Consider the following 17,205-nt stretch of genomic DNA (forward strand, 5'->3'; position numbering starts at 1 on the left):
TGTTGATTTATTTTGTTTGTTTGATGTTTTTTCTCCTATTTTTTGAAATTATACGTTTTTTGTGCTTGCTGCGCGCGCTGCATTTTTGGGCACCGCTGGAGCGGCGCGCGCGCGCTCCATTATAGCGCGGCTGTTGGAGCCGGCGTCTATCCCCGCGCTAAAACAGTCGAAGCGCGCGCGGCAAATGCATTTTTTGGCGCGTAGCGTGGCTGTTGGAGATGCTCTCAGTTGGAATCTGAACTTCTTTTACATGGCACAAGCATGTTTTTCCTGGCAGGAGTGGAAAAGAGGAAGGTGTAGTAGAAAAAAACTGCACCGCCTGTTTCTTCTTGGCAGCAGTGGAAGAATGGCAATGGGCAAAAACGGCGGCGCTTTTGTTCAAACGGCCAACGAACATAAGCAAAGCAGGACGAGGACGAGGCAGAGAAAGCAAAAGCAGCACGTAGCAAGCCAACCCAAAGACCTTGCTTTGTTTTCAGTTTCAGCCATCAGTCCACACTTTCTCCTCTGCTTTTGTCTGCTCCCTCTGCTCTGCCAACAGTAGGAGCAGTGGTATTGACGAATCATGAGTGTGCGTGAGCGTATCAACGCATGGGGCCTATGAATTCTCAGCTCCTCATGCCTGCCTGACTGCCGCCAGGGGGTTTCGAAAACCCATGCTGCATGCACGCACACAACACACGACAGGCATAATTAGCGCCGGGCAGAGTTCAGATCATGCCTGTCTCCTGCCCGTGCCGGCGCTCCCTCGCTTTCCATTCTCCGACATCGCCTTCTAGCTAGTGCCGGCGTGTGTACGGCGTGGCAACAACAAGTTGCACGCTTTAAGCCGTCTCCCGCCCCACTGAAACTGCAAGCTCGCACACTCAGAGCACAGAGACTGACACCAAGACCTCGACTCGAAGTTGCAGGAGCCATGAGATGGGGAAGCAAGAAACAGCAGCACGGGACGTCGCCGTGCGCGCCGGAGCAAGGAGGCGAGGCCGGCGAGCGCAAGGGCAGTGCCAAGAGCAAGGCCTTCTCCTTCTCGCCGCTCTCGTGGCTCGCCAAGCTCGCCTCCAACTCCAAGCTCAGGGCGGCCACCAAGGTTGGCAGTGGCACCACCCCCAAGCACGCGCTCGTGTCCACGCACGAGGAGCGCGCCGCCCCGGCCTTCTCGTCGTGCCTCCGCGAGCGCACCACCCCGGCTAAGGTGGCGATCGCGCGGGTGGGCCGGCGCAGCTCGCCACGTCGCTCTCCCGCTGCCACCTCTCAAGTTGTACCGCGGCGACTCTTTGTTGGCAATGGCAACGACAACGCCGACGCCGTCGCCGCGCGCGGCCATCATCGCTCTCCCGTCGCCGTTGTCGCCACCGAAGAAGTCGTCCCGCGGCGGCTCTCTGTTGGCAACGACAACGCCGACGCCGACGCTGTCGCCGCGCGCCGGCACTGCAGACCCCGGCGCCACTGCTCCGTCGGCGGCGACCGTGACCTCCAGGCGCCGCTCGGCAAACACATCCCCTTCTCCCTCGCCGGCTCCCCAGCGCAGCCAGCGCCTCCACCACAGACGGCATCAGCCGCGGCACCGTCGGACACGGACGGCGGGGGAGCACGGCAGAGGCGTCGGCACCGTGGCCGCCGGCACCGCCGCAGCCTCAGCGGCGGCCGGAGGTCCTCGTTCTCCGGAAAGGTGACGCTGAGGGTGAAGGTCCGGTCGCCACGGCGGTCGGCGCCGGAGCTGGAGAGCCTCGCCGTGGTGCGGCGGACGCGGGACCCGCAGCGGGCGTTCCGGGAGTCCATGTCGGAGATGATCGCGAGCAGCGGAGGGACCGACGCCCGGCCGGAGGAGCTGGAGCGGCTGCTGGCGTGCTACCTCGCACTCAACGCCGACGAGCACCACGACTGCATCGTCAAGGTCTTCCGCCAGGTGTGGTTCGACCATGTCAACCTGCCGCCGCCCCGACGCGGCCGGGAGGAACACCCCGGCCGCCACGCGAGGCCGTAAATTAGTGACTACGTCGCCTCGAACGCAAGCAGTTGCTGTATGTATGTAGATTACGTTCTTATATGCCGGATATGCCAGTTTTAATAGTTGCTTGGAATTTTCGTAAATCTTTGTCACTAAAAAAACGAAAAAAAAGGCTTGGAATTTTAGTAGTTATTGGGCACAAAATATCCAGAGTTCCAAACAATGAAAGCACAATGTTGTTAGGAGCATATATAAACGAACCATTATATCAAAAACAAATTTCTGTCGAGTCGAACGCCATAAAAAATAAAAATTTACGATCGAAAAGTTTGCTTCACGGCAGGCTAACAGATCAGTCGAGTTGGCCCGGTGATACGTATAGATCTAAGTAGTGCTCTCTTTATTATTGAATCTTTTTTGCCCGTGGATTTACACACAAGTGCCCATCAGTTCCATGACATTCACTTGGAGCAGCAGCACATGTCGTTGGGGGCTCCATTAATAGGCTCGCATTTGGCTTTCTCCAAGGCATAACCGGAATCTCTGCAGTAAATCTGGCACTGACTAGGGGCTCCGTTCACCGGGCCCTTGCAGTCTCCATACCAATCCACACAAAACTTGCGACCTCCTCCATCTGCAAGCCCAAGCACAACATATAAGCCATCGCCAAAGTTGTACTGTATATGAAACGGGACATGACATATATAATTCACTTGCATTTGTTCGTTTATCCAATAATGTTCCAAACCATTGTAGTATAAATCATACATAAACACGAGTATAGCGAAAGGAATGTACCTGTGATCCCGAAGGATGCATCACATGACAAGAAGCTGGTGGATATCATCAACAGAAGAGCGGCCAAACACAACACCCTCGTGCTGTTCTTGAGCAGAGCCATGGGGAGAGGGTTTGCGGCTCTTTTCCCCTCTTGCTATCTTTCTATGGGTTTGTTTTTCTTTTACCCGATTATATTTAGGTATTCTTCTCGTGCTGTGCTGTTTATAAAGACGAGCAGACAAGTTTTGGAGGATCATTTCTTGCCGTTTCATCCCTTCCCGCATTTAATTCTCTTGGATTTCCTGAATGAACAAGTATCATATCTTTCCGATGACAAACGTGCGTATACCCAAAGTATGCCCTGTTATACTTTCAAAAAGAAGAAGTATGTCCTGTTAATATATTTGTTACATTAATTGGTTTCCGGGATTTGATATTTTGAATTTACTAGTATCCTCATATATATAAGATAAATACCATATGTAATCACGAGAGAGAGAGAGGAGAGAGGGCCGGCGATCCAGAGAAGGACACCTTTGTGCCAAAAAAACGGATTGGAAGACAAAGGGGATATTGGGTAGCGATCAGCAGAGAGAGATTCGTTCGGGGAAGAGAGGGATATGATCGTAAAATGCCCAACTGCTCGGAGCACAAATGAGCTTGCAGTAAACAGTAAATTCGCCTGGCATAAAAAAAATGAAAAACAAAACAGTAAATTGGGAAAAAAATCTTGAGTGCTTGCAAAGTTTCATCATCGAATGACATGCTTAGAAATGGGCTTATAGCTCTTGTGCGACGTTTTTCATGGGAGTTGGATGGAATGCGACGTTTTTTCATGAGAATGGCTATGGTGCGACAGTTTGGAGTGCGTGAATAGCCCAGACACGACATGGCCCTTAAGCTCAACTAATGCCTCGTCGCACGTTAGGGGTTGGACCCACCACTCATCCACGTCGGCGTGGGACCCAGACGGCGGCGACATGGCCCTGTCCCCACGTTGGTCAACCCCGTTACATGGATTTGTTTATTACGAGTGGGACCTCACGCGTCCAGTCAACCCGGGGCGTGCACTGTAGCGACCCCTTCCTCTATTCATGGCGGAACCATCTCGACTTGGTGATGCCCATTTTCCTGCGGGTTTTTTCACTGCCACGTGCCGCCGTCCATCACTGCGGGTTTTTCTAGTCTACGTCGTCTCGGCTCGGCTTCTTCAGGGTGGAGAAATCAATCCTGGCGACGACGGTAGATGGAGCGGGCGAGACGAGCGTCGACGAGAGAAGAGAAGCGGCAATCTTCGTCGAGGCCGGCCGTGACGCAGGGCTTGCGGTCGCAATCGCAGGTAACGGCGATGAGGGAGTGTGGAGGATGGGGTGGTGCGGGTCGACGGTCGTAGAGAAGACCGACGGCTCGATTCGTGACCCAGACAACGGCGAGGGATCCAAGCAAGCGAAAGCGGATTTTGGTGAAGCAGGTGTTGAAGCTGGAGTCACGGCGTCACGGCTACGGTGGCAAGGGTTTTCCAGTTTCCCGTCATTCGCTACGGAGGGCAAGACAGAGGTTTGCCTCGATGCGCAACATTGATGCGGGCGACCAGAGCAGCTCGGGCCGGAGCTCCTCGAGCAGGATTCCAACACGCTCAACCCCGATTCAACGCAAGCCGAGCCTGGACTTCGAAGTAGCGGTGGTCGTGGAGGATTTCAGTCAAGTTGTCGGGCTGACGGAGGACGGATTGGTGTGCTTTGAAATTCTCTTCGAGATGAAATTCAGTCAAGCTACACAGCCAGCTGCAATACAACAGAGACAACTCCAAGGCCATGGCGTTTGGAGGGAAGATGGACGCTGGAAGATTGAGCTGCACACTGTAGTTTAGTTTGGGGTCCCGTTTAGTTTGTGAATATTGTTAGCTGGAGTACTTTTGGGTGAACTGGGCATGTAATCACTTTGTCGAACATCTTGTGTGCGTGCTCGATTACATGTCGATTTTGGTATTCGCACGTTCCTGTAGGTGAAATATTGTCAGTAAGAGAAACATCTAGCTAACTTTGCGTTATTCTTGTGTTCCTTATGGGCGTGCGAGGCAATGTCTAGCTAGGATTGTGGCATTCTCTCTCTGTCGAACATCTAGCATTGCTCTCTCGGTTTTTCTAAGTTGAAACCTTATGTACAGGCTTATAAAAGATGTTATCTGTAGAAGGTTTCTCTTTTTTTATTTTATATGGTTTATTATTTTTTATACAAACCCAGATTTCACACCATATTTCTAACCAAATGGCACTTTGAGAAAGTTTTTTTTACACCATGTCTAAACAGCCAAATAAATTTGAGTTGTTTGTATATGATAAACTAAGAACATGTGCACTCCTTTTCCATTTTTTTTAATTTTATATGCTCATTTCAAATTTGGTCAAATCTAAGTTTAACTAATATTTAAACAAGTTTCAAGCATAAAAATAAAAAACCAAGCCTCGATCCTTCTTAGTCACTACGAAATAAAGCTTTTGTGAGGTTTTTAAAAGTTCAAGTTCCACACTCAAAACGAGTTGTGTTCACACATGAGCTCCAAAGGTAGGGTAAACAGCCCCATTTCTAACCAACTTTTTTCCCACCATGTTTAAAACAGCCAAATAAATTTGAGTTGTTAGTACATTACAAACTAAGAATATGTGCAATGATTTTCATTTTTTATTTATTTTTTACGCTCATTTTAAATTTGGTAAAACCTAAGTTTGACCAACATTCAAACTAGTTTGAAACATGAAAATGAAAAACCAAGCCTGGATCCTTCTTATTCACTACAAAATGAAGCTTTTCCGAGGTTTTTGAAAGTTTCAAGTTCCACAACCAAAACCACTTGTTTTCACACATTAGAGTTCGTAGTTTGAGAATTGAGATTTGACGCCACATTCAAGCATATTTTTGTTGCATGTATCTATAGCTTGTTTATCAATTGGAGTTGTTAGTATATGACAAACTAAGAATATGTGCACTGGTTTTGATTTTTTTTTTAATTTTTTATGCTCATTCCAAATTTGATCAAACCTAAGTCTGATCAACATTTAAACAAGTTTCAAACATGAAAATGAAAAGGTAAGCCTCGATCCTTCTTAATCACTCCAAAACCAAGCTTTTGTGGGTTTTTTGTAAGTTTTAAGTTCCACACCCAAAACCACTTGTGTTTACACATGAGAGTTCATAGTTTGAGATTTGAGATTTCACACCACATTCAAGCATATTTTGCTTGAATGTATCTATACCTTGTTTATCAATTGGAGTTGTTAGTATATGACGAACTAAGAACATGTGCACTGGTTTTCCATTTTTTTGATTGTTTTTGAATTTTTTATGCTCATTTCAAATTTGGTCAAACCTAAGTTTGACCAACTTTTAATAAAGTTTCAAACATGAAAATGAAAAAGTAGGCGTGAATCTTTCTTAGTCACTCCAAAACCAAGCTTTTGTGAGATTTTTTAAAGTTTCAAGATCAACACCAAAAACCACTAGTCTTCACACATGAGTTTCAAACGAGCTTCAAAGGTAGGGTAAAGAGCCCCATTTCTAACCAAGTTTTTTTCCATCATGTCTAAAACAGCCAAATGAATTTGAGTTGTTAGTATATGACAAACTAAGAACATGTGCATTGGTTTTCCATTTTTTGTTTTTTTTTAAATTTTTATGCTCATTTCAAATTTCGTCACATTTAAACAAGTTTCAAACATGAAAATTAAAAACCAAGCCTCGATCCTTCTTAGTCACTACAAAATGAAGTTTTTGTGAGGTTTTTGAAAGTTTCAAGTTCCACACCCAAAACCACTTATGTTCAGATATTAGAGTTCATAGTTTGAGATTTGAGATTTCACGCCACATTCAAGCATATTTTTGTTGAATGTATCTATACCTTGTTTATTAATTGGAGTTGTTAGTATATGGCAAACTAAGAACATGTGCACTGGTTTTTTTATAATTTTTTATGTTCATTCCAAATTTGATCAAACCTAAGTTTGAGCAATATTTAAACAAGTTTCAAACATGAAAATGAAAAAGTAAGCCTAGATCCTTCTGAGTCACTCCAAAACCAAGCTTTTGTGAGGTTTTTGAAAGTTTCACACCCAAAACCACTTGTGTTCACACATGAGAGTTCATAGTTTGAGATTTGAGATTTCACACCACATTCAAGCATATTTTGTCTGAATGTATCTATACCTTGTTTATCAATTGAAGTTGTTAGTATATGACAAACTAAGACCATGTAAACTGGTTTTCCATTTTTTTGATTTTTGTTGAATTTTTTATGCTCATTTCAAATTTGGCCAAGCATAAGTTTGACCAACATTTAAACAAGTTTCAGACATGAAAATGAAAAAGTAAGCCTCGATCCTTCTTAGTCACTCCAAAACCAAGCTTTTGTGAGGTTTTTGAAAGTTTCAAGTTTCACACCCAAAACCACTTGTGTTCACACATTAGACTTCATAGTTTGAGATTTGAGATTTCACATCACATTTAAGCATATTCTGCTTGAATGTATCTATACCTTGTTTATCAATTGGAGTTTTTAGTATACGACAAACTAAGAACATGTGCACTTGTTTTTTATTTTCTATTTTTTTGGTTTTTTTATGCTCATTTCAAATTTGATCAAACCTAAGGTTAACAAACATTTAAACAAGTTTCAAACATGAAAATGAAAAAGTAAGCCTGGATCCTTCTTAGTCACTCAAAAACCAAGCTTTTATGAGGTTTTTGAAAGTTTCAAGATCAACATCAAAAATCACTAGTCTTCACACATGAGTTTCAAATCACCTCCAAAGGTAGGGTACACAGCCCCATTTCTAACCAAGTTTTTTTTCCACCATGTCTAAAACATCCAAATAAATTTGAGTTGTTAGTATATGACAAACTAAGAACATGTGCACCAATTTCTATTTTTTTGATTTTTTGAATGTTTTATGCTCATTTCAAATTTGGTCAAACCTAAGTTTGACCAACATTTTCAAACTAATATTGCACTATTTTTAACATTTTTCAAACAAGTTTCAAGCATTTTTCAAATATTTTTCAAACAAGTTTCAAAAACCTAGTAAAAAAAAGCTAACTCTGCGAGATCTAGCACTGTTCTAGGCCCAGTAGTAGGATTCGCCCTGATAATGTTTTTTTGATGATTTAATTTTCACGGTGCACCTTTTAACTTTGGGCCACATCCCACGTACTAATTCCTTTCTCAGGCCACGACGTAGCCTCGTGTTCCCCTCCTCTATTTATTCGGTGAAATGGGGTGAATGTGCCGTACCCTAACTATTATCACTCCATTCCAGGTTTGAGCCACTCTCGACGCAGGCGACCAAGACCACGCAATCCAGCCCCGCTGTCGCAAATCCAGCACCCCGTTCGATGATCATGAGGCCCGGAAGTTCCAGCTCGCGTGGTGGCCATTTCGGCGGCGGAAACCACTCCGACAAGGAGCGACAAGGGGCGAAGCGGCCGGCGGCCGCCTCTGACCGCGAACAGGTGGCGCGGGTAGCTTCCGACGCCGCTTGGAAGCGCGACGCGCGCAGGTACAACAACTGGGGGCTCGCAGCGCCGCCTGCGTTCGCTCATCGAGAGGTTGAGGAGCATGCCTGCCGGATGAAGATAGCGGCGCGGGTGCGAGGCGGCGGCGCGGGTGGCGAGGGGAGCTCCTCTAGCTCGGGTGGAGCGGGGAGCTCCGCCATCGCACGCGCAATGCTGCCGCCTCCGAAGAGGAAGGTGGAGGAGCAGGCCTTGGCACCGTGCGCCGGGCGCCTCGGTTTTCTGCCGGGATACTACGTCGATGACGGCGACCTCGAGGCGTCATCGCCCAAATCATGGAGGGCACCAAGGGCGAGTCGCAATAGCTCCTCGCGCGCCGGCATATGGAAGAGGAGCTCGACGAGTTCCACTACCGCGAAGCGGTCGAGAAATCCTACGCCGACAGGGGGTGGGGCGCCTCCGACTCTGACTTCGACTGAGCGGCGCCGCCGCACCCCTTGGGCTCAGGTGAGCCCAATTTTGGATCGAACTAGGTGTCGGAGTTGCCGGATCTATCTAATCCACTGAAATAGCGTAGATGTATGTAATCGAACCCATAATCGAAGTACTAATTGCCCGTGTGGCTTTTGATCTGACGAGCCTGCCATTAGAACTACCCCGTGTGTAGTAGTACCCATAATTATCTGCTATGTTTGCTGAATCTTATCTATGTTGTTTGAATTCGGTTGAATGCTTGTAAAATTTGATGTTATGCTTGTCTGAATCGGAGCTCGCCCGTGTTGTCGTGCTTCGTCGCCGGAGAAGAAGAGAGAGGATGCGCATGCAGGGGAAAACGATTTAACGGTCGACGCTGCTGTCCCACGCCGACATGGATAAGCTGTGGGTCCCACCCAGCTCCCCCTAATCCTGATGGATAAGCTGTGAGATTGCGCTTAAGGCTCATGTCGTGCCTGGGCTATTTGTGCGCACAAAGATGTCGCAACAGAGTTTTTCTTACGAACGATGTCGCTTTGCACTCAATTCACATGAAAAACGTCGCACAAAAGCTATTCGCCCCTTAGAAATTGCGGGAAAAAACCAGCACTCCAAAATGCTTTTGAAAATGACATTTTTGAAGTGTCGTCTATTTTTTTATGACGGCTTCCACGATTGTGATTTTGTGATGAGACTGAGTAAGCACTGAGAACATTTGTAAATGTGTGCCACAAAAAATTCAGAATTTTAAATTTATGTTTACTTTTTTACGATTTCACTGTTTATCTGGACTCATTTGACCTCGAGCTAAGAATAGCTGTGTGTGGTACGATCCAATTTTCTCTATAACAAGTGATCGGGATAGACCATGATTTCCGCGTGAAGTGGTGAAATGTAACAGCAAAATTGGCAGCAGGGCTAATCGGAAATTAAAGGGGATAACACAAATACACTTTGGAAATTAGATATTTTTTTTTCAAAAACATATACTCCTTGGGAATTGGAACATCAGAGATTATTAGAGCATCTGTAGGAGGGTCATCATATAGGCAGCCTTTCGGGATGGATATGAAGCCCCATATGTGTTTGGAAGGCTACAAACAGAAAGCGCAACCACATACTTTCCCTCGAAATAGAACCCATTTGTGGGTCATAGATTCTTCCCCGAAAATAAAAAGATTCAAATGAACATATCTAATTCATAGAACACCTTCTGAACATATTTAGTTCATAGAACACCTTCAGAAATATTGATTTCATTCCTATAATAGGGGCGGAAACTTAGTTGCAGTGCGACTTATGTTAGTTAAACCATGCTAAATCTTGCACTGATGATTAATCCAATAATATGTGGATGCATTGTACAAACTGATTAGCAACCCGGTATCCACAATGTAGTTCTACCTATTCTCTCCCACATTGATGGGGGTGGCTAGTTTCATGAAACAATATTTCATCGGTTTGTGGATACCGGGTGTCATCAGGGTAGGTGGCTTCTTTATGTACCAGGCCGTGAGTTTTGAAACATCGTGATGAGAAAATAGAAAAGCAATAAAGAAGAAAATTTAGGGTACAAGACGTATCTTGACAAAAAGTTTTCGTGTGGGCGTGTTTTTTTTTTTTTTTGATTTGATATGATTGTTCCTGAGGACAAAATACCAACAATTTCCTCTAAAACTTGTATGCTATGACAATTTAGGTTTATTAAATTTTCTGCATTTTTGTGATGGAAAATGTATGCATTTTTTGTCCTTTGTTAGGATTCTTTGACATGGCAATTTAGGTTCTCACGTAATGTATTTTTGTACTGGTAAATTTATGCATTTTTGTATTTTGACAAAAAAAAGACAATATTTATGCCCATCCTATTTAATAGGCTTTGTTCCTCTGACTCACGAGGGGCATCTTCTATATCTAAATAGACGCCTCCCACTACCTAATTTTCCTGGCTCCTCGTGACTCCACCTCATCATCCTTCGCTGGCAACAGAAGCCCCCCACCACCTTATTTCTCTTGACATGCAGCCTATCCACATCACCAATCGACATGCATCCATTCACTTCATTCCACGTCAGCGGTCTAACCACATCATCAATCCCAAATACGAGATGACTCCTCGGTGCTCCATAATCCACGCCCCTCTTCATTCCACGTCAGCGGTCTAACCACATCATCAATCCCAAATACGAGATGACCCCTCGGTGCTCCACAATCCACGCCCCCTCTTCATTCCACGTCAGCGGTCTAACCACATCATCAATCCCAAATATGAGATGACCCCTCGGTGCTCCACATTCCACGCCCCTCTTCATTCCACGTCAGCGGTCTAACCACATCATCAATCCCAAATACGAGATGACCCCTCGGTGCTCCACAATCCACGCCCCTCCAATTCCAATCTCCATTCCACGACCAGCTGAAGCGGAAGCAAACCTCCTAAAAACGAAACGGCTTGAATCCCTCATAAGATGGCCTCCATGTCTCCCATTCCCACCATCTCAAACCCCCACGAATCGACAAACGCAAGAGAGACCAACTTCCTCTAGGGTTTACGGCGGTCGTCTCGGGGCAGAACCGACAGGTACGATGGCGATGGCGGAGCAGCAATCGGACCTCAAGAAGATAAATCTATAGGCTTGGTGGTGCATCAATAATCTTATCAACATCCTGGAGGGTAAGTCAGAGCCGAAGTTCAGCTTCGTGGAAATGAGGAAGACAAGTAAGTCGACTCCGTCGCCTCCTCCCTCCGAGCATGCCTCGGCTAGGCCCGTGTCGTTCTAATCCAGTCCTGATCTACGCCCCCCGGTCTTTCTCTATTTGTACTAGGCCTGATTTGTTCTAATCCGGTGCTAATCTAGGGTTATTCTCTATTTGTCGCACATATCGTGATATACAACATCTGCACTACTTGGAGCAGCTGTAAGAGAAGTCTAAACAATCCTTCGAGGAGTACATCTGTACCATGGTGAGATGGTTTCCTTCCTCCCAGTAATGCGTAAACGTCGTGTCATGCTTTCAGATTATCCTTTGTTTTATGTGTGTGCCGATGATGTTGGTTCTCTGGTGCAATGAATCAAAAAGGAATCTGATTTGCAACTACATGTCTTCTGAGGTGTTGAATCTGATTTACATCTATTTATGTTTCATCCAACCCCCATCTCTGTTGAGCTGTATGTAGGTTGGCTACCACTTGACTTATGATAGCATTTTTTGGCGTGCTGATTCTGCCGCTATGGTGGAAGCCATCTAGGTTGTTCCTTTCTATCGGTGGTAAGCTTATGGGCGGGGACATCGACAACGTTCCTGGAATTTGAGGTGTTGTGATCCTCTCGACCTGTTGTTGCAATATACTTGACCAATGTCATCAAATAGATGAATTAATCCAGCAATTATGCGCTCAGTCCCTCCTGGCCAGCCAGGCGAAAGCTAAACTGAACTGATTTATCTCTTCTTCTGTTGTAACATGTGAGGTGAGTCGTGCAGCTTGAAATAGCCATTACAACTTACAGACTCATAAATTAATGTGCAGCTGAGGAGACACACGATGTGCTTTATAATACCATTCTTGATATGAATCTCGCCATCAACTCTTTACCTAGCACCTCCATGTATTATTTCTGATGCTAACTTAATTTTCATAGTCTTTTTCAGGTTGAAGGACTTGCTCATCGTATATTCAAAGTTAAATTGGATACATGCATTCATAGTTCCTGATGGAATAAATTTTCTTTCTTCCGATTATCCTATTTCTATAGTATTATTCATTATACCAATCTCAAAATTTTCATTTTGTTTGTTTTTGACTTTGCTACATTGGCAATACTCCCTCCGTTCGTAAATATAAGTCTTTTTAGACATTTCACTTGAGTGCTACATACGGAGCAAAATGAATGAATCTATACTCTAAATTATGTCTATATACATCCGTATATAGTCCTTTTAGTGAAACCTCTTAAAAGACTTATATTTAGGAACGGAGGGAGTAGATTCTAAGTTTAGTTAAACCAGCTGACATTTCTGTACAAGTTTTCGTTTATGTGGCAACATTTTTTTTCTCCTATAGTTATTTTGTTTAGGAATATAGTTATGGAAATAGTTGTTCGGCTCAGGTAACATGATAACCACACGTATATGAATCCAACATACAAATTTATTACTTTTAGCTATACGCAGATTCTGATGCACTCTTTTCATATATATATAATAGGCAAGTGTCATCAGTTAAAGACTTATTTATTTGCAATATTTTGTATTAACTCTTAATTTAAAACTATTTGTATTAACACTACTCTTAAAATTTTATGCAAGCAATTCATTTGTATGCACTCATTTGAAAGATATATTTTCCCCACAAAAAGAGAAATGCTTTGACCCACATGCAATTCACTATTTTTCTATACACGACGTACGTGTCCACATTAGAAATTTGAGCAAAACATATTCCGCAGCAACGCGCGGGGATTCATCTAGTTTCTATAAAGGACTACTGGACCGCCTACCTCCCATCGACACACGGGAATAGAGGGGTGTCATTAACCTTTAGCAGGAAAGTTAATATTATGGGCCCCGTGACGCTTGGACCATCACTAACATGTCGGTGGCCAAATTAGTGTGAGTCGAACATAGAAGGAGAGAAGAATTCGCCCCACTAACGGGAGACCTTGGGCGCATGAACCCCAATATTGGAGGCTAGTTCGGGGGTTACAAAGGGAGTCCGGGACTAAGGGGTCCTCTACTGCCGGTCTATCTCTTATGGACCGAACAGGTGGTCCGCTCTATGAAAGGCCGAGCTATTAAACAACTCCGTGTTCAGGAAGGAAACCTCTGAAGCCTTGATGTGTCCTCCAAGTCAAGATGGTAGAATCGACATGTTTATTCCATGATGACAACCGGACCTGTGTAACCCTAGGTACCCCTAATGTCTATGTAACCCTAGGTATCCCTAATGTCTATATAAATCAGAGGAATTAGTTCATAGAGGGGGGACCATTATCCTACTCACCTAGTGTTTAGTTCATCTGATCTCATAGTAGATCGACTTTGTAATTTTCATACACACATCACTACAATCAAACATGACGTACAGTTTTACCTCTTCGAGAGGGCCCCGAACCTCGGTAAATAATGTCCTTGTGTTTCATGTTTCCCATTGAACCAAGATCCACAACTCAGGACCCCCTACACGAGATCCACCAGTTTTTACACCGAGAAGAGGATGCAAGCATCAACGGTTGCGACCATAGCGAGGAGGCAAAACATCGGTTGCTTCGCCCTTTGATTGCAACATCGGCAGTGTTGGGGAAGAGTAGCATCATGCGGCCGTCGGGGGCGCCTCTCCTGGTTCCTAGCTCTGGTCGTGGTGCTCGCCGTGGGAGCCTTGACCAAAGGAGGAAGAAAAGAGGGGAAAATGTGTAGAGAAGAAGAGATGCGTTGGGAGATAAGATTGAGGGGAGCAGTGGGTGGTCCCTCAGTGGATACGTGTTGCGCAGAGTAGCTGGCTTACGAGAGGAACAAATCATCCGGATGAAACATAAAGCTTTCCATATTTATTTGCTATCTTAAAATTATTGTTGGAAAAATCTAATCAGTGGCGCGCCACCACGGTCGTTGCATGCGACGGCTTTGTTAGCAGAGATTGCATGCATGCCTTTTTTCCATAAAGTTACTCTTTAACATGATTTTTGTCTAGAGAAAGGGCACATGCAGGCATGCAATAATTTTCTACCTCATGCTTACATCATTGCATTAAATATTTTTAAATTTTTAGAAAGGATTTATCTCATAGATTAATAACTTGATTGGAGATCTGTCTTCATCATTAGGTTTGTCTCGATGAGACCTTCAAAATAAAATCCCATATGTGACATGTTTCGATGATTTTTTTTCGTCGTTCTTAGTTGCCACATTTATGACATCATAGTTGTCATCTTACACATGTATAGTTGTCATAGAAATTATACATAGTTACCGGGATAATAAGTTATATGTTTTAAGCATTACAATGTTATGTGAACCTAAAGAGTGGATATTTAAGCACTAACAATAAGCAAGCAAATGCATGAAGCAACACAAATACAATGAACCAAGTTTTTGTTGGAGAACTCGCATGGAAAACAAAAAATTTTCTACGCGCACGAAGACCTATCATGGTGATGTCCATCTACGAGAGGAGATTTGGATCTACGTACCCTTGTAGATCGTACAGCAGGAAGCGCTAAGAAACGTGGTTGATGTAGTGGAACGTCCTCACGTCCCTCGATCCGCCCCTCGAACCGTCCCGCGATCCGTCCCACGATCCGCTTCGATCTAGTGCCGAACGCACGACACCTCCGCGTTCAGCACACGTACAGCTCGACGATGATCTCGGCCTTCTTGATCCAGCAAGCAAGACGTAGAAGTAGATGAGTTCTCCGGCAGTGTGACGGTGCTTTGGTGGTGGTGAAGGATCTACTCCTGCAGGGCTCCGCCCGAGCTCCGCAGAAATACGATCTAGATGTAAAACTATGGTGTCTAGATCTGAGTTGCACGTGGCAAAAGTTGTCTCAAATCAGCCCTAAATCACCATTATATATAGGAGGAGGGGGAGGAGGCTTGCCTTGAGGACCAAGTCCCCAAGGTGCGCCGTCCAAGAGGAGAGGAGGAGTCCTACTTCAATCCTAGTCCAACTAGGATTGAAAAGTGGAGTCCTTCTCTTCCTTCCCACCTTTTTTTTTCTTTTCTTTGGTTTTTTCTCTATGGCGCATAGGCCTTCTTGGGCTGTTCCACCAGCTCACTAAGGGCTGGTGCGCCACCCATAAGTCCTTTGGGCTTCCTCCGGGAGGGCTGCCCCCCTCCCGGTGAACTTCCGGAACCCATTCGTCACTCCCGGTACATTCCTGGTAATGCCCGAAAACTTTCCGGTAACCAAATGAAGTCATCCTATATATCAATCTTCGTCTCCGGACCATTCCAAAAACCCTCGTGACGTCCGTGATCTCATCTGAGACTCCGAACAACATTTGGTAACCACCCATATAACTCAACTATACTAAAACATCGCCGTACCTTACGTGTGCAGACCCTACGGGTTCGAGAACTATGTATACATGCCCCGAGGTACTCCCCGGTCAATATCCAATAGCGGGACCTGGATGCCCATATTGGATCCTACATATTCTCGAAGATCTTATCGGTTGAACATCAGTGTCAAGGATTCATATAATCCCGTATGTCATTCCCTTTGTCCTTCGGTATGTTACTTGCCCAAGATTTGATCGTCGGTATCCGCATACCTATTTCAATCTCGTTACCGACAAGTCTCTTTACTCGTTCCATAATACAAGATCCCGTGACTTACACTGAATCACATTGCTTGCAAGGCTTGTGTGTGATGTTGTATTACCGAGTGGGTCTCGAGATACCTCTCCGTCACACGGAGTGACAAATCCCAGTCTTGATCCATACTAACTCAACGGACACCTTCGGAGATACCTGTAGAGCACCTTTATAGTCACCCAGTTACGTTGTGACGTTTGATACACACAAGGCATTTCTCCGGTGCGAGTGAGTTATATGATCTCATGGTCATAGGAACAAATACTTGACAGCAGAAAACTATAGCAATAAAACGACACGATCAATATGCTACGTTCACAGTTTGGGTCTAGTCCATCACATGATTCTTCTAATGATGTGATCCAGTTATCAAGCAACAACAATTTGCACATAGTCAGAAGACCTTGACTATCCTTGATCAACTGGCTAGCCAACTAGAGGCTTGCTAGGAACATTGTTGTGTCTATGTATCCATACATGTATCTATGTTTTCATTCAATACAATCATAACATGGATAATAAATGATTATCTTTAAACAGGAAATATAATAATAACTATTTATCATTGCCTCTAGGGCATATTTCCAACAATTTTTAGATGGGGTATATCGACATTCATCAACCTTATAACCAAGTTGATTTAATGCAATAACTATATGAAAAATAATATGGCAAGTAAGTGATAGTTATCTCGCACGTAGCAAAGAAAACAAAAGTTATCGAAGCATGTCAATATATGATCTAGTTTTGAAGATCTCGTTGTGAGAGAGCCAATGGTAAAAGCGGATCATTAATTGACATAACGGTTTGGGAGATAAATCTTTTTTAAATGCACAATCAAAAAATATGTGATGATGTCATACTTGTGTAATATTGCATGTATGCAACAAATGAATAGGAGTGAGCTCCCGCACGGTAAGACTAAGACTAATATGCGGCGCTGCTCCCTAGTGAAGTCCATTATTATTATATGTTGATGACAATTTTTGCGGTATTCTATCTGGAACATTCCTCGGGGACGAAATCCCAGCAAACACCCCTACGGGCGTCTCATCGGGATTAGACGGTTACAGTTTTGCACCAAAAACTCCTCAAGTTTAAATTGAATTGTTCTGGTAGTTTTAAAAGTATCTTCAATAGACGGTTCAAATGTAAAAATACCTAACTTTTGGACCGTGTGAGGCAAA

The 17,205-nt window shown here is 44.5% G+C and overlaps 1 protein-coding gene across 1 annotated transcript; it reads left to right on the forward strand.

The window, feature by feature from the left end:
- Nucleotides 1-229: 229 nt before the first annotated feature.
- LOC123416178 lies at nt 230-2,091 on the forward strand. The gene has a single exon (XM_045106783.1). It carries the CDS (start codon nt 917-919, stop codon nt 1,982-1,984), a length of 1,068 nt encoding a protein of 355 aa, XP_044962718.1. The 5' UTR covers nt 230-916; the 3' UTR covers nt 1,985-2,091.
- The last annotated feature ends 15,114 nt before the right edge of the window (nt 2,092-17,205 follow it).

The sequence above is a fragment of the Hordeum vulgare genome, chromosome 1H (assembly GCF_904849725.1).
Source record: "Hordeum vulgare subsp. vulgare chromosome 1H, MorexV3_pseudomolecules_assembly, whole genome shotgun sequence".
Taxonomy (NCBI): domain Eukaryota; kingdom Viridiplantae; phylum Streptophyta; class Magnoliopsida; order Poales; family Poaceae; genus Hordeum; species Hordeum vulgare.

Coding starts and splice junctions, on each gene's coding strand:
- LOC123416178 (XM_045106783.1), top strand. CDS start 917: ATGAGATGGGGAAGCAAGAAACAGCAGCACGGGACGTCGCCGTGCGCG.